The sequence below is a fragment of the Pezoporus wallicus genome, unplaced genomic scaffold (genome assembly GCF_028554395.1).
Source record: "Pezoporus wallicus isolate ANWC-B61680 ecotype Strahan unplaced genomic scaffold, APGP_CSIRO_Pwel_v1 contig_4309, whole genome shotgun sequence".
NCBI lineage: Eukaryota > Metazoa > Chordata > Aves > Psittaciformes > Psittacidae > Pezoporus > Pezoporus wallicus.
The window spans coordinates 2,121,656-2,146,899 of record NW_026638191.1 but is presented as its reverse complement, the minus strand read 5'-3'; the positions used below and the strand labels follow the sequence as shown (position 1 = coordinate 2,146,899).

General features: G+C 37.5%; 1 protein-coding gene across 4 annotated transcripts; it reads right to left on the bottom strand.

Moving 5' to 3' along the window:
- Positions 1-996: 996 nt before the first annotated feature.
- GABRA6 (gamma-aminobutyric acid type A receptor subunit alpha6) lies at positions 997-23,028 on the bottom strand. Of its 4 annotated transcripts, none has more exons than XM_057409862.1 (10): positions 22,874-23,028; positions 22,561-22,679; positions 22,216-22,283; positions 20,943-21,163; positions 20,759-20,841; positions 20,111-20,254; positions 19,537-19,689; positions 14,811-15,070; positions 5,973-6,230; positions 997-1,119 (listed from the first exon to the last, which is right to left on the bottom strand). In XM_057409862.1, exons 1-10 carry the CDS (start codon positions 22,909-22,911, stop codon positions 1,069-1,071), a joined length of 1,395 nt encoding a protein of 464 aa, XP_057265845.1. In that variant the 5' UTR covers positions 22,912-23,028; the 3' UTR covers positions 997-1,068. The 4 variants fall into 4 exon arrangements, with proteins under 4 accessions (XP_057265845.1, XP_057265846.1, XP_057265848.1 ...); XM_057409863.1 differs by lacking the exon at positions 19,537-19,689 and adding an exon at positions 19,304-19,456; XM_057409865.1 differs by having other exon boundaries at positions 22,914-23,028.
- Positions 23,029-25,244: the final 2,216 nt, after the last annotated feature.

Below are 25,244 nucleotides of genomic sequence, written 5' to 3'. Positions count from 1 at the left end.
ATTCTTCAGAAGGATTATGGAGATGAAGGGTGAATATACAATAAAATAATAGATGACTATGAAATATGAGAAATCCTTTGTGTGGCGTGTGACAAACTATTACCTATAAACTCTGAATATGCTGACAGCACTTTGTCTCTGGATAAAACTTCTAGGATTTTGCTGTGGGCAATTCAGTAGAATCAGCTGATAAAATGAAGCTTGTTCCCTAACTAGTTATCAAGACTTGCTTCCAGGAAGCTCCCTGTAGCTGGGGACTTGCATTCAGCCTGATAGGTAGCTGCCTCTTTCTGTCTATTCAGATTTAGACTTTGAAAACTGCCTTACATCTCATGTATTTCTAGGTCCTGCCAAGAAATTGCTTGTTATTAGTCTGGTTGTGTCCATGCTCACTCACAGCAGAAGATGTTACACTATTATAACAAGCCAGGTAAGGGGCATAAAAACCGGTTTCTATTTCCTTTTTTCTTAACTTGTTCTTTATAAATATTGTTATAAATTAAAGGAGATGAAAATGAAATTAAAGAAAATTGGAATTCGTCCTCCATCTTTTCTGTGAAAGGCTTATGAAGACATGATGGGACTGCAGCTCCTTTCATAGGATTTCTTATCATTATTTTGAGTCAATTTTAAGTGCTGCAAATCAGTGCAACTCTTAACTTTTCAGTGAAACCTAACCTTTCAGTTATACCAGTTCAGAATCAGGCTTATTTTAGTAATGCTTATTGCATTAAAAAAAATTAAATAATCCTGTCATTGACATTTTATATCAATGTAAACATTTAACTCTTTAAAACAGAATTATATCAAATGCACATTCTTTGATAATTGAACAAAATAAATTAACAAGAACTTTTACAGCAGAATCAATGTAAGATATCTTAAAGTATTGTTAGAACCCTGTACAGTTTCTATCATTTTCATTTGTCCAGTTTGTTTCCTGGTGATGTCCAATATAAACACTTCCAATGTTTCAAAATGGAGAGCACCTGTGGGTAGACAAGTCCTTTGGAGATCCTTCAACTCCACATGAGCTCCACTGATTTCTTTGAAATGTTGAGCTGTTCTTCAGTTGGACTCTAGGTCACTTCGAAAGTGCATTGCAGTAGGTTCAAAAAACTGGAAGAAAAGTTTAGAGAAAAGTTTAAGCTGTGCATTGTTGACAGCTGAATTAACCAACAAAATCACCTCATTTCTAACTGTCTCATTAGACTTAAAACCAGACTGCATTACAAGGGAGAATCCTCTTTGTATTTGAAGTTCAAATTGATTGCCTGGATCCTCAAAGCTCAATTGTAAGCATGTATGGCAGTGGCTACTTTCTCCTGAACTTAATTTTTCCCGTATTTAAACTGAAACTTAATGTAACAATACGTACTGCAAGCTTTATGAATATTAACATGCTGAAGTATTAACATACTTCTCCAGTTCTTGTTTTCTTTTTTTCTCTGTTCTTGTTTATTCCCAGTTGAATCATCAGCATCTCATTTTCTCCTTCAACTTACGTATGTCTCTTCCTGCCACCATGCATTCTCTGTATCCAATACCCAGCACTCAGCACATTTAGTGATGTTGTGCCTTCCTCTGCTCCCGAACATAAAGGCTGGCATCTGCTTGTTTTTCAGCAGTTTATCATTGAAACTTTAGAATCATATCTTTCTTCAGTTTGATTCACTCCATCATTCAGTGTTTGATTACATTAAAATTTTTAACATAAAGTTATGTATAAAAATGGAGAGCTTACTTTAGAAAGATGTGTAAGAAGATGTGAGAACAGCATATGCATTGTGAATGATATTGCAAAGGTTGACAAAGTACTTGTATTTTTCTCATTTAAAGGGCACTCTCTGCATTCTAAATCAAGAAAATATTAAAATAAATTAAGTATGCAATTCACCTGTCAAGGTCACAGTCAGAAATTAGTATTCAGCTCCAGGATTTAGCAAGATTTAAAACCAAAATATGTATGATAAAATAAAAATCTAGAACAACTTTTTCTCATTTGCCAGATACATGTGTTCTCCTGTCAAGAACTTCTCTGCTTAGCTAATCTAGACAAATATGTATTATTTATTATTGTATAGAGCTTTTTGTGGATGACAGATATTACTGTACTTAACACACAATGTGCTCCATAGAAACCTGCCTGTTCCATTTTGCATGTGTAAATCATGGGAATGTCACAGCTTCCATCTAAATTAATTACAAACTGACCTTAGTGAGGGACTAAGTCCTCTTAGAGTAATTCTAATGCTTTTTTTTTTTTTCATATTATAAACTATTGTAATAGTTAAGCATCTGTCAGCATTACAGTTATAAAACCATTTGAGAGAAGGGAGGCTTATCATACAAGTATCAGCATTTTCTGTCGTCTGAAAACTGGCATCTGGTATTTCAGCTGCAGATTCTTTCCTGCATGAATTTTCAAGTACCTCCTTTTGTTTTCTTTTGGGTGTCCTTTGGTTGCATCAGGTTCCAACAACATGCTGTCTAGCAAAATGCAGACAGAGAATGATGTAACTTCATTTCTATACTTTTAGCAATATAACTGCTGTTCTGCAATGTTACTGCTATTCCATGTGTAAACCAGTTTACAGTGAAACATCTCATGTATCAAGTCACGTATCAATGACTGCTACTGAATGTTTTCCCATTTCTTCCACTGCAGAATGGAACCTTTCATTTAAATATTAAGGCCCCATACACATATAAGAGGTATTCAGCTGAAGCACTTAATTTCAGTGTGGGATTTTTTTCATTCAGATGTTGCTGATTTACTTTAAAATGTAGCAAAAGATTAATTTTATAATGAAAATTTACTACTAAACTTCTGTGTTTGCTAAGCTGGACTTGATTCATACATCTGGAAGTACTAATACAGAGTTCAGTCCAAGATACTCTTGTCATCTGCCTAGTCCTGGTTACTATTAAAAATAGTATCCAAATGTTTAAAGGCATGCATTTTATTAGAAATGCCTTCTTCATTATACAGACTTCCAAATCCAAAAACTTCTGTGTAATTAACACACCCTTAATTTACACATATAGCAACAGAAAGGGGGATTAACCTGATTGTCCAAAGACAATTATATAAATAAATGGAAGGTGAAGAAAAAGCTACTCCAAGGAGCACTTTGAAAAGTACTCTGGTCCCAAGGTTCTTGTAAATACTGTCAGATAGAATGCACACTAATGACTTCTTTTTTTCTGTACCATACAACCCATTATGTAAGGCATAAGAAAACTGCTTTCTAGTGCACAGAAATACTACCAAACAGCTTAGGAGCGAGCTCCTCATTTCATGCAACTGTCATTACAGTAACAAGCCTGTTTGTTCTAGCTGGTGCTTTGAATCCAGAACACGCAAGTGGAAGTAAAAAAATGATTCTTCCTCTTCCTTCATAGTCAAAGGAAGAGTCTGGCCAGAAGATAATGAGATGAAAATTACCTGTGATTCCGGTGTTAAAATCCTGCTTTTACAGATTTACAACATGCTTCTTGATTTATTCTATATGCACCATCCAAAGACAGGCACCTTTTTGGTCTAGGGATCTCCACAATGACAGACTTTGAATGATTTTCTGCACTCCAAACTGCACTAATCAAAATCCTAGAAAGCTGCACTACAAAACCTTTTGCACAGGCAATTTGACTATTTCAATGAACTGATTATATTCTTTTTTCATTTTGTTTTTAAACAGAAAGAGAAATGAGCACAAATAAGTAACTCAAGAAAAGCTAATATGCACAAAATGCATTTTCTAAATGAAAATAAATTTCTTAACTGAATAACACTGTACCAATATTTAGCCTTTTGTACTTGAGCCTGTGATTCATTTGAACTGGCCATGAAGCATGACATGCTTTGTTCACCTAACTTTTGTATCTTTGCTTGAATGAAAAGGCTTACATATTATTAATATATTTTTAAAGCAAAAATACTCCTGGGTTTCCTTAAAAGTAACAACTGGTAAAGTAATACAACATATTGAATTAGAAACCTAGCAATGGATATCGCAGTCATCATTAGTTACAACTTGAGTAGACAAACAAGAAAACGTAATTTATGAAGAGCTTGATCAACATTTTATATAATTGCTTACATTCTTCATAATTCAAAACACCCCAACTGTCAACACTTTCCTGTTTTATGAATCTTAATGCTGGATTCCTGTCATTCTATTAGGCTACAAAACATAATTTCTGAGCTTCTGAGCATGTTTTTTTAGCTTGCAAAAGTGGCATTTAAAAATATAGTCGCCACTATGTCCTAGACTTTAGAAGTATTTTAAAAGCTTAGTTCTACTATAACTATTAATATACAAGGTTAAACGTAAATATGTCATCACTACCAAGGGAAATTGCAACTGTGTTCCAAATATTTCTAGATCCAAAATGTGAATGGTTGAATGAAATTACTGGAGTAATGGTAAGCTACACAAGCTGAGGAACTGGCTTCTAAACAGAAGCTGTAATGATTATGTGCTTTTTAGATACTTCCCTTCTCTGATTGAGATAAGTAATTCGCACACATAGTCAATATTTTAATAGCAGGATCAGTAACTCTGGCATAAATGCTAAATTTAGCATTGGGCAGATTTTGAATGGCCGGGAGTTAGCAGCTGTGACCTCTTGAGAGAGACATCTGCAGGAACATTTGTAAGAGACAGTGCCTCCTATCTTCCTGCGCTCCTGATTTCATAGATAAGCTGCTTGGCAGCACACTCCATCTTTGAGAGACAGCAATTCCCAGATCATACATTTAATAGCAAAAATCAGCAAAATTAGAGGCTAGTAGCCTCTGCTTCAAGCAGAGGCAAGATGCCACCAATCAGCTTATCCGCACTGTCTTGTTTACTTAGAACTGCACCATCTCTTGGCTGTCGATGAGATTTCCCTTGGCCTCCTTTATCTCTAATCTTAGAAATAATGGTACAGTCTGCTCACCACTCCTCCCAGATTGCCAGCCTCTGGTTTTATTGATATAGGGACTTGGTGCGTTTGGTACTATCTAAATACCATCATTATCTCTTTAACTGTCCTAAATAAAGCTAAATGTTCCAATCATAATGACTGCAATGTAAAGTGAGATTCAAAAACTTTATAGCAATGAAGAAAATCAATATATGTGTATATATATATATTTATCAAGGAAATGGGACACTATTAGCTGTATTTAGGCAAAAGGGGAAAAAGAGAGAATTAAAACATACAAGAATCAAGCTTTTAATGACTAATTACTGACTGATTATTCTAGACATGCTCAGTTTGCAGGGCACACATCTCTTCTGCACATTACGGATATCTAAAGACATGATCATTCTCTGCCTGATATGAACAAACTTAATAAAATAATTTAGCAGCTTTATCTGCATAAAACAGTTCAGATGTATGAAGAAATGGGGAAATTCAGTGTTGAAGTGCATAAACCCAGGACCTCTTGATTCACAAACTGCATACTGTAGTTGTCAATTTTTCACACTGTATAAATATTTATAATGAACAACAACCTTCTTTGGGGAGACTGTTATCTTATTACTTCACTGAGCAAACCGTAGGAGATATTGAAGTTCTTATCTCCTTCACTGCATTGCTTCAACAGATAATTCTACCATTCCTTACTGCAGATAGGAAGATTAAGAAATGGAAGATTTAAGATTAGTTTGTTTGCTGAGAATGGCATCGTACATTGTTTTACACAATGTGTTCTGCTCAGTGCATGAACGTGGCAGACAGATAAGCGTTTACATATCTCATTTTCAAATAGCCTTTCTGCATTGTATTGAGTGCCACTACTACTGGAAGCCACAGTTGATCTTTTAAAGAAAACTTTAAAAGAAAACTGTTAAAGAAACCTTTGTTCAGAAAGGACCAATTAACGGGAGTTCAGGAGTAAATGAACAATGAAAATAATACTGGTCAAGTAAACATACTACATGTTAAAGCAAGTATTCAGAAATTCTGCCACTCACTTCCATAGTGTCTTTTGAAAGATAAACAACCCAGTATACTAGGTTGAATCCTGCAAATGCCACTGGAAAGAGGATCCTAGAATACTGGTCTATTTTACTTGTGCCTCCAACAGGTGGTGGTGGTGGGACAGGTGGAGGAACAGATGCTGGTTGATACTGGGATGCACTATTTGATATTATGCCGGCTTCAGGAGACTGATCTGCCTGAGATGTTACGGAGTTTACTCGCTTCTTCAAGTTACAGTTGGAGTCAGAATGCTGTGGAAGAAAAAAAAAGAAAAGGGGAAGGGGAGAAAAAGGTGAGTTTTGGATACAGTCTTAGGTTTTGTGATCATTAGGCTTCTTTCCACCTTTTTACTCAACCTGATTTTATTGCTGCTGCTTTGCTATAGAGCAACCCAAAGAAATCATAGAAATAATGCAAATATACAGAGGTACATTTGTGGCCTAAAGCTTTGCTGTAAAAACGTTAAAAAAAAAAGTGCTTTCCTTATTTAACAGGGTAAAAACCAGAAACTAGAAGAGAGAAAGAAAAAGAAAAGATGAAGCCAAAAGGAAAAGAAGATAATGGTCTATCTAAATTGTAGTATATTGGTATGACTGAGGTTTCTGTAGACACGAATCAAGTTTAAACAAAACAGCACATATGGGCTGGCTCAAGCTCAGTCTTCACTGTGTGAGCCCATTGATGAGTTTCAGTAGACATTCACTGAATGGAGTCAAATTGTTGCACTGTTATTAGTCCCCAAACTATCTTCTGATGAACTAGAAAACTGCTGCATGAAAAGAAAGGGGCTAAATTTACAGGTGTTTAAGACAGGAATGCTAAATTGTCCTATGTTGTTTTGTTGTTTTTTTCCTAGTGTGAAATTTAATTTTCAAGTATGTAATGACTTTTCCATATATATCTGGGAGTTAGCTGGGAGACTGCATATCTGGTGCTGAGGTGTTGTATTCTCTTCCCTTGTTATTTCCTTTATCATTATTATCATTGGTGGTAGCAGTATATTGCTCTTTTTCTTCCTCTATAACCTAGCAACACTTCCAGATTCTCCCTTCCTGTCCCTCCGAGAGTGGGGGGAGGGCAAGAAAGGGGGGAAGTAATTACCTGACTTTGTCATATCCCTCCTTCATCCACTTTGCCATCTACATATTAAATGATTAGTACCATGTTTAGGATAGATATTAAGTAGCATTCATATTCTGGGGCTATGCCTATCTGGAACACAGATGTTTGTTTTTGTGTTTTCCAGTAACAGCAAACAACAGGCAGATTTAAATGGAGGATGATCTACAGATGTGTCACAAACAGAAAGAGGGTTATTCATGTCCACTTGCGCTAATCATCATAATAATCCCACTGTATAAACAGACTGACAAACCAAGCCTGGGCTCTCATTACAGTTGCTATTCTGTTTTGCTTGTATGCCCTGCTTTGAGCTGAATTGTAGGAGTTGTAAAGTAGCTGCTTTTCACTTTACTGCAAGATAGCTTGACCTTTTGTGGAGAATGAGTAGTTCCTAAAAATATAAGTGCTAAGGTGAATCTTAGCCCTTTTTATCTGCAATATTCTGGTATAAGGTGGGTCAAATTCTGCTCTGGATCACTCAAGCATGAATCAGGAGTTATTGTACTGAGGTGATGAAGTTAAAAGTAGGCAGAACAGATGTAGCATATGGTCTGTGGATGATGTTCAGTACTGACTGCATTTAGAACGTAGAAGTAGCAAATACTTTGTGATCATCTGAATAGACACTTGGAAAAAGTGTAATCGTGGTCACTATTTTATTTATAATATTTATTAAATCTCATTCCTGTAGAAGAGGGTTTTGCTATAGAAGGAGGATTATTTCAACGTGATTTCATCTCAACTTGGAGATAGGAACATTTGGAGTCAGTGTATCCTCAGAACTTGGGGAGTGCACTAACTTGATTATGCTCCCACTTTGGGGCCAGTTTAGGTCCATTCTAGCAACTGAGTGATAATGATAACTTCTTATTACTTAAAATAGCCTATTCCAGTATTCAGGAAGGATCAGTGCATTTCACTGTCTAAGTAAAACCAGAGCTTTTTGTCATGCTCTTCTGCTAAGGAGATGGTTTAGTCGATATAAATTGTTAAGAAAGTTCTTGAGCAGTTCTTTACACTGTCTTTAACACCCTCATGTGCCCATCCAGCAAGTCAGCATCAGGACTGTTTTCCTGTCTACCACTACCCAGGATATGGAATTTTAAGTCCAAATTTATCTTAGCTGTGTAAAGATGTTCTCAGCGTATTAGCTGTCTGTAGACCAGACTTGCTGCCCGAGAGCTACAATTCATTTTTTTCATTGGAATTCACTGCTAAAACAAGAGGAGAAGGCAGTGAAAGGAAGCCATGTAGTTTCTTATTACAGTTGAGTTCTGAACAGCAGCTACACTAATTTGCCTACTACATTTAGATTTAACTTTTCCTTTTGATGAAGATTGCCTACAATGACATCATGAAACTTTAGCAAAACACAGAGAGAGTAGCCTATGTTACATAGTTTATATAGCCAACCACTCAAATACTAAGGACTGTTTTACAAGTAGAAAGAGCAACTGTGTCATAATGAAATAATGAATTTTGTTAAGTTACTGAATCCTGATTCAGAGAAGTACTCTTGTACTCATGTGGAATGTTCATCCAATCAGGCAATTGAACTTGTCATTGCGAACGACTACCCAGTGACACAGAACAGATTGCAAGATCACTGTTTAATGTGAGATGCCATAAAACTGGACTAGACAAAGACTGGTACGTATACGGGCTAAATAAGATATAGTCTTTTGCAGCTCAGCTATCTGATCCTCTGGAAAGCTCACAAAGCAGTGGCATGTTGTCTATAAAGGTGCTGCTCACTCACAACTCTCATCAATATCACTAGAATTTGCTCAGAATATCTCAGGAGGCTTTCAGCAAATTGCTTGGCTTCCAGCTTTAAAAAAAATACAGCATATCTATAACCTTGGAATAAACATTTTTTTCTGCTTTTTCTGATTTTTATATGGATGCTAATAGTGATTTATGAATATGCTTTGTACTTATGTTTCTTTTCCTCAAGAGATTTCTGTAATTCATATTTGTAAAATTTTCTACTGTTCTCTGTTCCTTTGTACTGCAAATACATATTCCACTATCAATTCAGTTTATGACCCAGCAGTAACATGAGTATCTCATATATGCACTCAGATACTGGCTAAGTAAACAAATGAGTACCTGTAATGTACCCTTTTACTCACTTATGTCTCTCTTTCCTGCAGGCAATGTAGTAAAAAAATGTTCATAAGAATAAACTCTAGAAGTTTAGACAGAAAACTGTGTTATTCCTCCTTTTCTTTCTAAATTATTGGATTAAGGGTATCGAAATTTGCTGATATCACAAAACACACCAAAAAACACTAGGCTAAAAGCTCAGTGTCTGTACATGGCAGAATAGTAAATGAAATATATAACATTCTTTTTCCCTGTCTGTATCATTAGTAGATAAAATTTCAACCATTCATATTGTACACATAAAATTGCATGCTAATGACTTAGCTCCCAAAGAGGGAGTTAAGCATAGTTTAGCCCCTAGATTCAATAGTGTGATCTGTAAAAACTCTGTTTAGCTACTGAACAATCCATATGCAGCACCATACAGCAGGGAAGTTCACCACATTAGGTAGGATCTCCTTTTGGGAGATGCATCAATCTTTACAGTCTTGTGCAGTTTAAGTATCCATTTCATGCTAGAGATTCATTATAACCTATAATTTAGACATTTCTTTGCACATCTCATCTGTGGGATCTGATTCAAACCCAGTGTATTGGAAACATCTATAAATGATGTTCTGCATAATTAAAAGCTCAATGTAGTTTAGAAATCATTAATAGTCCTACCTTTAGGTATCTGTCCTGGTTTCAGCTGGGATAGAGTTAATTATCTTTCTAGTAGCTGGTACAGTGCTGTGTTTTGGATTTTTGAGCTAGCAAATGTTGATAACAGCCTAATGTTTTAGTTGCTAAGCAGTGCTTACTCTAAACCAAGGACTTTACAGTTTCCCATGCTTTGCCAGTGATCAACTGCATAAGAGTCCAGGAGACAGGACAGCTGACCTGAACTAGTCAAAGGGATATTCCATACCACAGAACGTCATGTTTAGTGCACAAACTAGGGGGAGTTGGCCAGGGGTCACTGAACACTGCACAGGGGATGGGCTAGGCAATGGTCAGTGGATGGTGAGCAATTCTATTGTGCTCACTTGTGTTTCCTGAATTTTATTCCTCCTCCTTTCTTTTTTTCTATTATTTATTTCTTATTATTGTTTACTTCATTGCAATTATTAAACTGTTCTTATCTCAACCTTCAGGTTTTATCTTCTTCAGATTCTCCTCCCCATCCCACTCTGGGGAGCAGGGAAGAGTGAGCAAGCAGCTGCACGGTATTTAGTTGCTGGCTGGGGTTAAACCACAACAGCATCTTTTAGGAATCCTGTGTCCTTTACTAGGAATATTAAGAGGAATAACATGCAAATTTATTTTCTTTGTGTTTTAGCCTAGTAAAAGGATTAAATCATTTAGGTTAAATTACTCACGCAAAGCATGGGAAAGCCATGTTAAAATTCTTTCTTAACCTTAAGGGATTGAAATTCACCTCTCAAAATATAACCTAACCATCACGTGAAGGTGATTAGTGGGAGAAGTTGTTACCTTATTACTTCAAAGCTGTTTTACTTTGCATGGAAATTCTGAAGAGCCATTAGAAGCAGAAAGTATAGCTTTGAAAAATATACTATGCACCCACTGTATTAAAATCACTGTCATATAAAACTGGTAAGTTCTAAGGAGGGCAGAGACTGGAATCCTAGTAATTCTATTTTCAATGTGAATATGTGTGGTGGAATCTCTTCCTAACATTTCTGTGTAGCATATCAGGAAAATAATAATGTAATTAGCACAGAGTCTCTGTCAGAAAATATATCCATGTTAAACAGTTTTAAATGTTCAAAGTAATGTTTGGCTCTTAAACTTACCAGTGTCAGTCCAGAACTACCCCTGTCTCTACATTTACTTCGCTAAATTTGTGTGGCATGGAGAAACTACTGCTTTGAGTGTCTAAATGAGACAGAATTACACAAACAGCACTATAGAGGTTGATTTGTTTGTTTTTCTGGAATTTAACTTAATATAATTTTGTACCTCATCTCCCCCTTCACAAAGGTACTGGGATTAGACTTCCATGTTGAACAAAAAATGTCTAAATCCAATTCATCTTAAATTTCTTTATTTTGGTGTGTGTTACTAGCTACTTCCAAACTTTCCTTACTATCCTGCATTGGCTTTGTCAATCAGACAAATATTTAACTTGGAACCAAATAACCAGCATCTACTTTTCCTTGTTGGGATGACAAAAAGTCAGTGTAACTGAAAGTTGAGGTTTGTTTTAAGTAATATACTTGGTAACCTCCAATTGTGTAGGCACAGGAAGATGTCCCTAATTTCTTGAAAGTGCTGTTTTCTCAGTCAAAACTTTCCTGCCTATAGCTGTTTCCAGGATGATCTCATAAAGGATTGTTGATAATCCAAATAAAAGTGCTTTGCTTTCAGTTATGTTATGGTACTCATTAAACATACTCAATATATTCTGGCACAATTATAGAAAACTAAATCCCCTATACCAAAGTGACATAAGGCTGCTCTGCAGTTGGGCAGGGTTATTAAATAGAATAAGAATCCTGTTTTGAAACACAGGGACAAGGCTATTTGTAGGGAGAAGGAAACTCTCCCAGCAGTATTTTTCAGTGCTCTTTGCTGTTTTCTGTTAGAACAACAGGTCTTTCAGAACATAACTATAATCAAGCTACCACCCTGTACTAATCTTTTGTCTTTTACATGTACCCTCTCACATAGAAAGAATGTCTTTTGATCCATGGTGAGTACTCCCTGACCATCTCACAGAGCATTACTTCAAATGGTGTACTACAGACAGCATCACCAATTTCCCTCCCCCAGCATATTTCCAGTATTAGGATATTCCTGGACAAAGGAACCCATAATGATGAAATAATATGATTGATACAGAAAATACACAATTTGGAATGGATTAAAAAGATGATGCCATAGTGGTTTTTATATATGTCTGTGTGTGTGTCATATATATAACATTTGTTTTTGACATGCTAGAATAAGCTTGATCACCATATGAATAAACCAGGTTTCTGTCAAGTTCCAGATGACTACTCAGCTTGTTGCCATCGTATTTTGGAGTGGAACACCCATAGTTTTGTATTTCATGCAGGGATTGCCTGCAGCTGACAAAGAGAGCAAGCCAAATTCTGCTCTCAGTTAACTGAGGTAAATAGAGTGGTGTTCCTGGAACTAGACCAGGCATGCTGGGCTGTCATCAGTTAACAGAGCACACAGTCAGACCATTGTCTCTCTTACTGAAACCAGTTAGTCATTACTTGAGTAGTTTCTCCTACTTCTGTTAGTACAGTAGAATAGAATTTGGTCTTCTGCTATCTTTTTTTTCTGAGTGCACAGGTTTTTTGGCTACAATATAAAAGTCTGTGAAAAAATGGTAATTTGAATAAAGCAAGATTTTACATAAAATTAACTAGACTGAAGGAGGAATGAAGCTTTTTGGTACTATTTTGAAAGATTTTTGATTCTTTCAGTGTCCTGGGTTCAGCAGTGGCAATATTTTTTTCTCCTTCTTAGCAGCTGGTACAGAGCTGTGGTTTTGACTCTCAGCCTGAGAACAACACTGATAACACCGATGTTTTTAGTTGCTGCTCAGTGTTTACTCTGACCAAGGACTTTCTGAGTCTCATGCTCTGAAAGGGAGGAGGGGTAGCCGGGAGGAACCAGAGACAGGACACCTGACCTAAACTAGCCAAAGAGGTATTCCATACCACAGCGTGTCATGCCCAGTATATAAACTGGGGGCAGTTACCTGGAAGAGTTAGATCACTGCTTGGTCGAGCTGGGTATCGGTAGGCAGGTGGTGAGCGGTTGTGTTCTCTTCCCTTGTTATTTCCCTTATCATTGTTATTATTGGTGGTAGCAGCAGTGGTTTGTGTTATACCTTAGTTACTGGACTGCTCTTATCTCAACCCATGGGAGTTACATTCTTTTGATTCTCCTCCTCATCCCCCCAGGAGCAGGGGGGAGGAAGGGGGGGTGGGGAGTGAGAGGGCGGCTGCGTGGTTCTGAGTTACAGTTGGGCTTAAACCATGACATTCAGAAAGATAGTTAATTTGAAATGAAAAAAGTATTCTGCCAATACATCTATCTTGATGTTTTGGCCCTCACTCAAGCAGCAGCAGCTTCTAACTGGATGGTTTATAACTTCGAATTTTCTTTCATAGCAAAACTGTCTTTCTGGGCTTCTCTTAGGCAAAACAGGAGAATGGGTCTCCTGTCATACAGAAATTCCTAGTTTAGATAACCTTCTTGTGATTAACTCAAATCTGAATAAGTGTCCAGCGTTAAAATAAACGCAGATGTGAACATTGCAAGTATTGCAAATCTCAATCAGCCTTTCTGCTGTCACTTCAAAATCAGTGCAAGGTTTTGCAAATATTTGTTTCCAAGCTCCTTCTAAATTTTTTGGCCTTTCTTTCGTATTTTTTTTCCATAATCATGGTTTAAAAAAAAATGAAAAAGCTGTGGTTCTGAGCTAAAATATGTAAAGATTTGCTTGGTTTTGCATTTATATATTTAGTAAAAATAAAATGCATTATTTTAATATAGCTTACAATGTCTTCAGATTTATTTTTTTAATATTAATAAAATTGTAAGCAAAATACAGTGTCTTACAAGCACAGTGCTTCCCAGTTGAAGAACATTTGCTGATTAGCTCCAATGAGGACCAGTAGCAAGATGCTGCGGAGTTTTGCTTTCACTATAATATGGAACTTATCAATTATGAATTTAACAGTTAAATATACCTAAATGTTCTAACTTTAACTGCTCCTTATAAGCAAATGTGGGAAAATTACTTTATAGTGGGTAAGGTGTTGCCCTGATGATACTCAACAGCTCGTTGACTTCCTTATTCAACTAGAGACTCAAAGGTTTTGCAGGTCATTGAAATCCTGTTATTCCTCTCAAAATGGAATTTTGTTCCTGAAAACAGGAGGGCTACAGTGATATATTTATTAACATATGTTGTGAGACAGCATTCATTATTTATCCCAAGATGTAAGGAATAATATTTATAAGCAATTCTGACTTTATTTTTTTGATATTAGAAAGCCTTGCTGTCTTTTGCACGTACTAAAATTTATCCTTAATCTTTACATTTATGTTTGTTGTTTGTTTTTTCCCCAAGCTTCCACCAACACAGATTTTTATGAAAATAACAGATGCCAAGTTTATATAAAGGCTAATTCCTCTTCTTTCAGATGACCCACTTATGGTATGTACCAGTGTACTACAGTGATCCCATAATCATCTGGCCAATGCACATGTTCATTGAATTGTACAGCATCCCACAAATTCTTCAGACTTACTGAGAGAACCACAGCTGCCTGACCACACTGCCTACAGCATTGCTCAAGAGAAGTATTATGGATAATAGCCTAATGGCTTTCCTTAAATATCTTACCAAATAAACATCTTTCTAGTAAATTATATCTCAAATTTAAATAGACAGTATGGATAAATGAAGTATTTTCATTTTCTCAAATAAGAACAATATCTTTGATAAGTAGACATGATCTGCTTACATAATCTCTTTCAGGTTAAGATCATTTTAATATTGTTTTGCATTCACTACTTCAGCTGCCTCTTCCTATATGATGCTTATTATCAGAAAAGCAAGCAATTACCGAGACAATCTCGTCCTCTGCCGGTACAGTTGCTGCTGATAGTGCTGCTGCCAGTGCTGCTGCCCTGGCTGCCTTCCTCATTGCTCTCTGAGTCTGAAGATTGGTAAAGTAGTTGACAGCTGCAAACTCAATAAGTGCAGAGAAGACAAAGGCAAAGCACACAGCTATGAACCAATCCATGGCAGTAGCATAGGACACCTTGGGCAAAGAATGGCGTGCACTGATGCTTAAGGTGGTCATTGTTAGAACTGTAGTGATTCCTTGAGAAGAAGAGAAAGAAAATGGCGGCATTAGAACAATGCTTCAACCCTGCTACTCTTAAATTCATAAATATTAAAAAAAGAAAATAATAATCCAACAACTCCTTTTTGGTTTTAGCTGTCATCCTACGAAGCAGCTAAACAACAAGACTGCTTTTTGTATTTTTGAATAATTCACTGCCTTAAGCATCTAAAAGTTCTGAACAAACTTTAATACACTGAGCAGACTGAAAATTAAGATAACTAAATACTACATGGTGCAGCTTCTTAGACTTGTGACAAACATGGGCATATCAAAACGCAGGCTCAAACTATGAAAGACACTTTACTTGAGGGGTTAGTAAGTGGACTGTTTTGCAGAAATCTAAATTAACAGACTGCCATGTCCCCAAAATGATCCCCTCTTTTCTCCTGTTGTTGCACAAGACAGATCATGGCTTACAGAACCTTCACTGAATCAATCAAATTCTGCATTAAAAATCAGTGGTAGCCTATGGTCCAAATATTAAAAAAAACAAGAGTTTGGTTCTCTGTGCTATTGTCTTTCATCACTGGATACTTTATTTAAGATTCATTAACAGTACCTTGATTTGAAAGCCCTTGTAGTTACAAATATGGAAGGACAGAAAAGCTACTTCTCTAGAGCTGCTTATCTATTTTCACAAAGCTGGTGGTGTTGCTTGTGGGCCTCATAGTGTTCTTCAAGTGAATTCATTAATTTATTCTTTCTGTTTTGAAGTGTATAACATTAATAATGTAGGAAATATACCCACTTCTCACAGCTGCTTGATACAAGCAAAAAGCGCAAGAACAAACTCATTAACATATAAGCCTCTGTGACTCATGTTTACTTATAATTATGCCTGCTAGAATATGAAAACTGATGGTATTTAAAGGCATTAAGGTGGAGAATAGTCTCTTCTGCTTTTTTTCTGCAGTTGGGAATGGGTAGGTGAGAAAGTAAAAGATGTTATAATGCCATGTTGCGATGATGAATCAATATGCTATGAATGATGCTCAGTGGAAAGGATGCAGTGTCATTGCATATTGCAGCATCAAGACAGGGTGACTTGATTATTTTCAGAGGGTTTTCTGCAACTGTTTCACATGATGTAGTTTGCCACCTGTCTGAGGTTAACTACAACCCAATGTCATTACTTAACATGTTTTAATGAAATGCAAATAGGAGATGGTATAAAAACATGTAGGATCTCTGCTTCTCCCAAATCTGCCAGGCTCATTTTATAATATGAATACAAGTGTGCCGAGATACATTTCAATTTCAAAGGTCCAGAATTAACTTTTCAATATGATGTGTGATTAGATTAGAATCTGTCCATGTGCTAGTTAGTAATAAAAATGATATATTCTGTGTCTGAATAAAAATTTACTGCAGTGGGAATTTAAACTTAGGAATAGGACTCCTATTCTATTGCAGATATAGATAAGACTTCTCTCAATGTGGAGTGAATATTGATGAAATGCTCTGCACTGTGGAAAACTACTTTATCAAACTGAATGCCAAATTATAGTTGGTAAACTGTGTAACTGATGATTGTTTACCCTTGTCTTTCCACTTTGAACACTTCTCGATAAGTTTTGAAGAATCTGTTACATAATGCAAATATTGAAATATGCAATCTTTTCCTGCTAAAAAATGAAACAACAACAACAACAAAAAAAAAAAACAAACACCTTTGCTATCTGAGACTAGATATTAATTTAAAATTCCCAGGGTGACCTGCTGGGAAGGTAGAAGCTGACTACTGTCTTTCTGCAAAATAGCAGATGAACTTTTTTCTAGCAACAAAAAAGATTAGATAAAGACACATAAAAATGTGAAATAATAGCCATTGTTACTTGGAGTCAGAGCATACTTAAAATTAGACTTCCAATAAACATGCTTCTTATTCTAAGTTATATCTGATAATGCCATGCTTCATAAAACTTCACACATATATATACATATATATGTGTATGCATAGCTACATACATAGCTCCACATTAAATAAGGAACTTAATACCAGCAATCTGCTGTTCTTTCCAAGGACACAATTATAAAGAACACAAGAGTGCCTCTTCAAGTATTTCTGTCTCCCATTTTTCACTTGCAGGTCTGTAAAGAGTAGATCATTAATTTATCTTTGCAAAAATGTTCAGAGTTTTTATTGTAATATTACTTGCAAAGGATAACTGGCATCCATTTTGGAGGTAAATGTTGCTAATTTAATTTGTTCTGAAAAATGGTTTTTGCACATGGTTGTTATTCTTCTACTATTAATTTCTCTTCTCTCAAACTTACAGTTTGGGAACTTAGAAGTAAAACTGAAAATTTATAATTCAAGCAATTGCAATATAATGCAGAAAGGATACTGACTTCTCCATTTTAAATAAACACCACTGGTGTTTATTGTTTTTTTTTCTGCTGCGGACTGAAAGTCTTTTTTGTTATATGGAATTTGTCTGCTTTTCCTTAGATGAAGCTATTCAGAATCCATGGGATTTTGAATTAGTAAGGACTATAAATTCAGACTGTGTCTGGGAGAAGTAAGAATGGAGCAAGGATTGACATATTCTTCTAAAATGCCACCATGACTAATTTTTCACGATACCAAGAAAGGTGTCTATTTTACTATTTTCATAAAATATAATCCGTTTCTAATTCTATATTTACTCTTCAGTATGGTATCTAAGAGCTGTTATTCCACTGTTTGGGGTATCTATGTCTTTATTCCTGAATCACCTAAAGACGTATTTGCACATTACTCAAGCATATAGAACTGACTTCCACTGCCTACTAGGTAACAAATATGTTTTACTCAAAATGGAGAGGATGTAACTGTAAAGTCCAGAGATGCAATATAAAGCCAAATCAGGTGGCATCATGTTTGGTGTACAAACTTCCTATATATGTTATGCTTCGACTGCAAAAAAAATCCTGGAAAATCTATTGCCTGATATTTTTATATTTTTAAGCATTTAAAGAAATCCCAATTGCCAGATAATAATACTTTTAAGTGCTTAATGATCCTAAACTGTATCCTAGATCTTAATGAGAATTTCAAGAACAAAAGTGTTGATCTTCCCTCAGAGGCACCTGAGGAAGTTGTGCTCACTTCATGTTCCTAAAAGTCTGCAATGTTTTTATGAATACCATTCCATGCAAGTAGGAAATGCAAACTAATTGAAATAAATTAGCAAAAAATCTGTAGCCTGCTAACTACAATTATAGACTTGTTTTTAATCATGAGACTTGTATCATTTATGCTTAGGGAACATACAGCTGCCTTTTTGTCACTGAAGACAAGTCTCATAAAGGGAACTTTTTTAATACAAATACTACTTTAAGAGCCCATAGGGTTGCAAAATGTTTGTGTATAGATAGTGAACTCATGAAGTTTTTGATAAGTTTTATTACTTTTGCTCAGTATTTTTCTCGTAGTTTTTCTAGAAACAACAATTCAGTCAGTGAAAGTTACCTCTTAAGGAGTGCAGTTGCAGAGCCTATCAATATAAGGAGTGCAGTTGCAGAGCCTATCAATATAAGGAGTGCAGTTGCAGAGCCTATCAATATTGCAATAGGTAGAGTTTGTGCCATTTAACAGCAGAGCACACAATAGAAATTAAGGAGACAAAACTCACAGCTTTGAGAGCATTAATTCAAACCACTGAAAAGAATTTGCAGTGTGGACATGCCTTTCACGTTACAACTCCATCCTGTGCTAGGGACAGGATGCATCTCACCTTACTTTATTTGTCTAAATTCCTTGCTAGTTGTTTAGATAACTTCGCAGACAAGGAAAAGAGAGCACTTCAAAGTGCTAGATCAGGTAGCTTATGTCAGATGAGGTTAATTCCACCCTATGTAGTTTATTTTTTTCTAAAGCTTTAACTCAGATTGGTTTCAGAAGCTAATAAATCAATAGAAAAATACCACTTAAAAAAACAGAGAAGTTGACATTTACTCTGGAATTGTCCCTTCCTGCATACAGAAAATATATTGAGGAGAAAAAAACCACCACAAACAAGTCTGGTTAACCAAATGTTCTGATTAAAGAATTTTGACTCTTGTGAGCAGGTCGAATATTATTTGGTTTAATTTTAGTATTTACTTTTGTTCACTGAAACCTACTAGCTGTCTTTTCCAGTCCCCATTGGATTACAGTAGCTGTTTGATGCAATGGATTCCATACAGTGAATGAAGTGAATGATAAAAGAACAAAACACAAATACCAGCCACGGTTCTCGCTGGAACAGATTCTTTGTTGATCCAAAACACAACTTGAGACAGGACTACAGTCATGATGCATGGAATGTATGTCTGAATGAGATAGTAGCCTATTTTCCTTTGAAGATGGAAATAGAGCAGCTGAAGTGAATATTCGCCTAAAATAAACAAGCAATGAAAGTAATGAATGAATGGTATATGTGATGCTGAGCTGTTCAAAGACCTTAACGCAGCATACCAAAAACCGTTCTGGCTGGAACAGACTCCTTATTAATCCAGAAAGACACCTGAGAAAGAACGACTGTCATAATGCATGGAGTATATATCTGTATCATGAAGTAGCCCATCTTCCTTTGTAAGTGGAAATAAACTGTCATGATTACATATTCACCTGTTAAGAGACAAGTATGTCAGCATTATTTTGGCAACATATAAGTAATAATTATTGGCTTAAACCCAACATGCTATGTTCTGAGGAAAGCACTTACAGGCCTTCTGGTGCATAATAAAAATAAGCTGATTAAAAAAAGTAACTGACCTTATGGAAACAGAAGAGAATAATATTCATTTTATGTACTGCTTTTACTGGGAAGGGAGGCAGGGGAAATTCTGAAGAATTGCATTAAAAACTGTATGTTTAAAGAGACTGTATTGAAAATCTTTAAAGAGACAATGGTTAGAGTCCTTCCAAGTATTTTAGTTTTTAAAATGGCAAATGATATTTAGACTAATTCCGTTCTACATGAAAAAGAACTGAAATTTATTTTGAAGATGGTTATAATGTCAGTAATTCTCACATGGCTACGTCTTACCTGTGTTAGATTTAATTGTTTCACTAGATACAGTTTGTCCTATGAGGTCATATTGGAGGAGACTGGAAGACTCCTGTGGTACTTCTACTGAATGCAGGGGTCCTTTTTTCCATGTATAAATTATTTCACTTTTTGGATAAGCATCTGAATTATAGAGGGGGAAATTAAATTATTATGTAATTTATAAACAATTGAAAAAATACCTGATCCTGTGTGTGGCTTGAATATCTACAGCAACATGTATCCTGCTCCAACAATTTCCCAACCTCATCAATGACAAAATGCAAAAATAATCAACAGTAAGAGAGTGGCTGAGGTGGGACCAGATAGACACCAGCTTTTGTTTCTTAATTTGCTATGAAGCACATACTTAGATTACCACAGCTCTACAACATACTTTTGAAATCAATTACCACAGATCAACTAAATATTTGCAAAACTAAATGTAATAAATGCATCACATCTTTTATGACTTGCTGAAGGATCCACTTTGACAACTAGATATGTAAGAATAATAAACAATAAAATATTCTACAACAGTCACCCTTCAGTGAATAAATCCATGTCCCTATGAATAGTCTGAGTCTCAGAAGAGAAAGTAAGGTTCTAGTATTGCTATAAAAAAATGAAAGATATAGAAAAACTTACAGCTTCCAAACTTTAATGGACAAGCATGTCCATCCATAGGGAAGTTCACCAACCGCATAGGACAATCAGCATTAATGGTTAGTCTAGAATACATTATAGTAGATGACAATGAAAAAAAGTGGTATGTGGGAACGCTGCTGAAAGACTCGAAAAGTCAATCAAAAGCGAAAGAACAGGCTCTCACCTCATTGTGTAAAGAATAGTTCCATTCTGCATAATTCTGAAAAGTTTGTTAGGAGTTGTCATATTATGAGCAATTGATTTTTTTCCATTTCTAAAAAACGTGTCTGGTGTCCAAATTTTACTGACCATTAAATTGTTCAATCTCAAAATTTCAGTTGGCCCACTAAACTTCAACCTCTCATCAGTCCATGTCTGCCGAAAGAAGACGTCCATTGTGTATTCCTATGGAAAATGAATAGGTGGTTGACTTATGTGTTTGGGTCAGCAGTCCCAAGTTACTGTATATACAGTAACTCCATGAAAGAACCTACCACACGTGTCAATGGCATTTCATTTACTACTTAAACACTTGATCCTATTACCATTAAGTAGCTATTAAAAAAAAAAGTAGTCTACAAAAACATACCCTAATTTCTTTTTATTTAAATAATAGCTACAAATTAGTGAGTGAACAAATAATTTTATATAAGGGAAAAAAAATCATTGTCCTCTCAGAAATAGTAATTTATTTCAAAGTGACTGAGGTCTAAGAAAATACAAATGTCTAATTTAGTTTCCTTTCAAAGTGCAAAACCAATGTTTAACTGGTAGGAACAAAAGACATGCTCAGTGCTTCTGCTTGTTTCTTTGGATATTGACAAAGAAAGGACTGATATGAGTCACATCACAGTAAGATTATGGTGTCAGGTTAATATTAGTCCAAGGAGTTCTCTAAAGTCAATTAAGAAATGGAGCTAAACCTTGGCTGAAAGCAGATTTTGTAAGGTGGCAAAGTTATGCCTTCCCTTAGATTGCCTGATGAAGAGAGGTGGAAAAAGCTGTAATTGGCAGATTTAACCTGTGTCTGCAGCTACCTGACTTTGGGGACACCCAGCGTGACAAGGAACAACTATTTCAGATATGGCACTGTGCCCCTGCAGCTACATGTTAGGTTGTTTCCTACCATGCAGACTTGATGTTGTCAGGCAAACCTATGTGCTGGGCCACAGATGCTTACAATCTTCTTAATGGGGTTAAAGAGGCATCTTTGACCTCCCAGCAGTGCCCTCACCTGGGGTTAGTGCTGCATTCCGTGCTCGGGCCTGGGCCATGGGCTGCCCTGGCTGACTCTGCTGGGGAAGTATCTATATGCAGTTCCAGACAAACCGCTCTGTTGGGCCTGAGAGATTGTCAGGAAGATTAAGCCTCGTAATCTGCTTTAATGACGGTCAACTCAGATGGCACCATAATGAATCCCAGGAAAGGGGAGCAGGGGCGGCAAGCGGGGCCCTTACCATCTCCACGTCGGACACCGGCCCAAAGCTGGTCACGTAGATGTCCGTTTTGACTTCAGTCACAGCGCCTGCGAGACACGGAGACACGCTGGGCGCGGAGCGGGACCCCTCGAGGCACCGCGGCTCCGGGACCACCATCAAGACACGACGGGCTCGGGGCTGGCGGGGTGCGGGACTCCGTCCTGCCCCCCGCTGTTGGGTTTCACTGCCTCCCTCCTGCCAGATGCGGGACGGGACCCTCCTCCCCTCGCCAGCTCGGGCCCCCCGCTTGTGCCCCCCTCTCGTGCCCCCCTCCCCGAGCCGTGCGCTGCCAGGCTCCCCGAGGGGACGGGAGTTTCCCTGTACCTCCGAACCCCGGCCGCAGCCTGTTGTCGTAACCGTCCAGCAGCTTGTCGAGGATCCGAGTGATGTTTTCCAAGTAGAGGTCCCCCCCGCCGCCCTGGTCCCCCAGCGCCGCCGCCGAACTGCGGGGAGAGGCGAGTCCCGCAGTCAGACCCCTCGGGCCCCCGTCCCCGCGACTCAGCCCTTCCGCCCGGCGTGCGCCCGTCGAGGGCCCGGCCCTCTGGGACAGCTGAGGTGGGAGAGGACTCCCTCCCGCTCCTGCAGCCTGCGGCGGGGTTTGAGGGAGCCTCAGGGGGGTAGGGGGGAGCTCACTCACCTCACAGCGAGGCATACCCAGGCGATGAGCAGAGCCATACCTCAGGTATGTGCCAGGACGCTCAGGTGCCCTCAGACCCGTCAGCTGGAGCAAGTGCCGGGGCTCATCCTTCCTCTCCCGGCCAAGGGCTCCGCCGGGCGGGGATGCCCAGAGTGAGGTGGTTTACGCCCTTCCCCGTGGCCCTCGGCCGCCCTCTGCCCGGATGGGGAGGTGGGGAGTCTGCAGCCGCTGGTGTCCTTTGGCTCCAGCCTCCTCTGACTGCTCCGGTGGGGAGCTCTGGTCTGAAGGGACGGTGCGTGGCCGGAGAGCAGTGACAATAATCGAATAAGGCATTAGGGGAGATTAAAAGGAAGAAATCCACTGCTAGTTTTGGCATGGAATTAGCAGGGACCCGTTAGGAAATCTGGAAAAGCGCTGGCATCTTGCTGATAGAGATTATGTTAGAAATGGCCTCGGCTTTTATTATGTTTATGGTTCACAGGGAGATTATTATGCAGCTTCTGCATCATTAGAACTTTGGGGAAAAACAAAACAAGCCAAAAAACAACCTACAGTTTCCAGTTTACTGTTTTTATTGACCTTTCTCAACACAGCTTCTCACCATCAATCCTGCAGAAATGTACAGAGCGCCTGAATATCTAAACGTTACTACGTGAACACCGAACAGTGAAAGTTGGGTCTGGTTCAGGTTTTTGGAATTGTTTTGATTTTTTATTTATTTTTTTAACGCTAAGCTGTTTTGGAGGGTTACATACACAGATTTCACTCGGACTTTAAACCAGGGCATTACTAGGACTTTTGTTAGAATTGGAGCTCCTTACTTTTAAACCACTGGGATTGTAGATCATTACTAATTTTGTCCCGATAAGTACTGACTGGATCATTACCGTTCCTTCCTTCAGTAAGTGTGTTAATGTAGTCAGCCTTGAAGGAAAAGAAGTTCAGGCTGCTCCAGCTTTTCCTGTGACCTTATTACTTCTTATAAAGCCAATGAATGGTGTAGCACCTATGTCATTCTGCTACACTGTAAACAAAGCAATTGGGTGAATTTTCTTTCCTTATGGTAATGCAGAGGAACACATAACTAGACCAAAGGAAATTAATTGTTTTCATAAAATTTAGTTGTATAAACCACATTTGCATTACCAGCTTCTAAGAAAATACATTTAATTATCCAGCAATGGAAAGTAACTATTTGCATGAAACTAGGAGAGTCATGTATTTATTCAGTAGTAGGACTTGCTGAAGTCCAGCACTGGGGTTCTGTGCTCACGTTTTGTGTTTAAGAGAGATTGTGATGCTACAAAACCAAAGGAATATAAGAACGTGATTAAAAATACAGGCTATCCTCTGTCACTGAGTCCCTTTCCCTGTTGTTGTGGGCTGTAGCAGCATATAATCCACATAGGTGGGCTGGTTGCACACAGACAAAGTGCTGGCTCTGCCTTTGAACAGTGGTGAACCCAAATTCTTGAGAGGCTTTGGTGCTTTATGAATACACAAATGTGATCTCTGTGACTTCATCATGAGCTAGTAGTGTTATGTATTTCTGTTGATACTTGAAACCATTTATCTGCATGAATTTATTCACAGACAATAGTGCGGCATTCATGAAAAAATCAAAGGCTTGTATGAAATGCTAGGTAGAAAAGGGAGCAGTAGAAAAAGGAAATCAGCAAATAAGAACCTTCAGAGGGTTATGTTCTTCTATCTGCTCCTGATTTAAAACCTGCCAGTTTGAAACTTTACCCAATTTTTCAAGTATGTTTGATCTTACTGAGATGTTTGAGGCTTTTGTGTGCAGCACTCTTCTCAGAACATTAAAACCACAGTTAGCATATAAACACCACTAATACCCATTTTTGCAAATATGCTTCCATTAGTATTAGATAAAAACATTTTAAAGTTGTGGGTTTGTTTTTTTTTTTTCTTTTTCTGCCTCCACTGGATCACTTTGTTCACCTCTAAGACACCAGTGTTCTGTAGCTTACCTTACATCTCCTGCTGGAATAATGTCCCTATCCTTTTCAAATGAAAGGAAAAAGAATTCGTGGCATAATGTTAGCAGGAGTATTTTAATTCCATTCAGAAAATGTGCAAGAGGAGCAAACTTTTTAAAATTAAGCCCATGCTTTGTCCAGTCAGCATCTCCCATCTTAATTGCACCCATACTATTTGTCTTCTTTTAAAAGGTTTATTTTAGCAGCTTCTTTTAATAAGCATCTCCTGAGTATTAAAAGCCCAGTGTTACATTGGGCCACCAACCAGTCCTTAATTCCTTTACTTCACTTTTCTTTGTTGTTGTGAATTAGACAAGAACACAGTTTCTGTTAATCACATAATTTACAACTGCCATTTGTTCAATACCCCC

Coding starts and splice junctions, on each gene's coding strand:
- GABRA6 (XM_057409862.1), bottom strand. CDS start 22,911: ATGGCTCTGCTCATCGCCTGGGTATGCCTCGCTGTGAG. Junction 22,680..22,873: donor TGGGTATGCCTCGCTGTGAG/GTGAGTGAGCTC, acceptor CTCTCCCCGCAG/TTCGGCGGCGGCGCTGGGGG. Junction 20,255..20,758: donor TCCATTAAAGTTTGGAAGCT/GTAAGTTTTTCT, acceptor TCTATAATTCAG/ATGCTTATCCAAAAAGTGAA.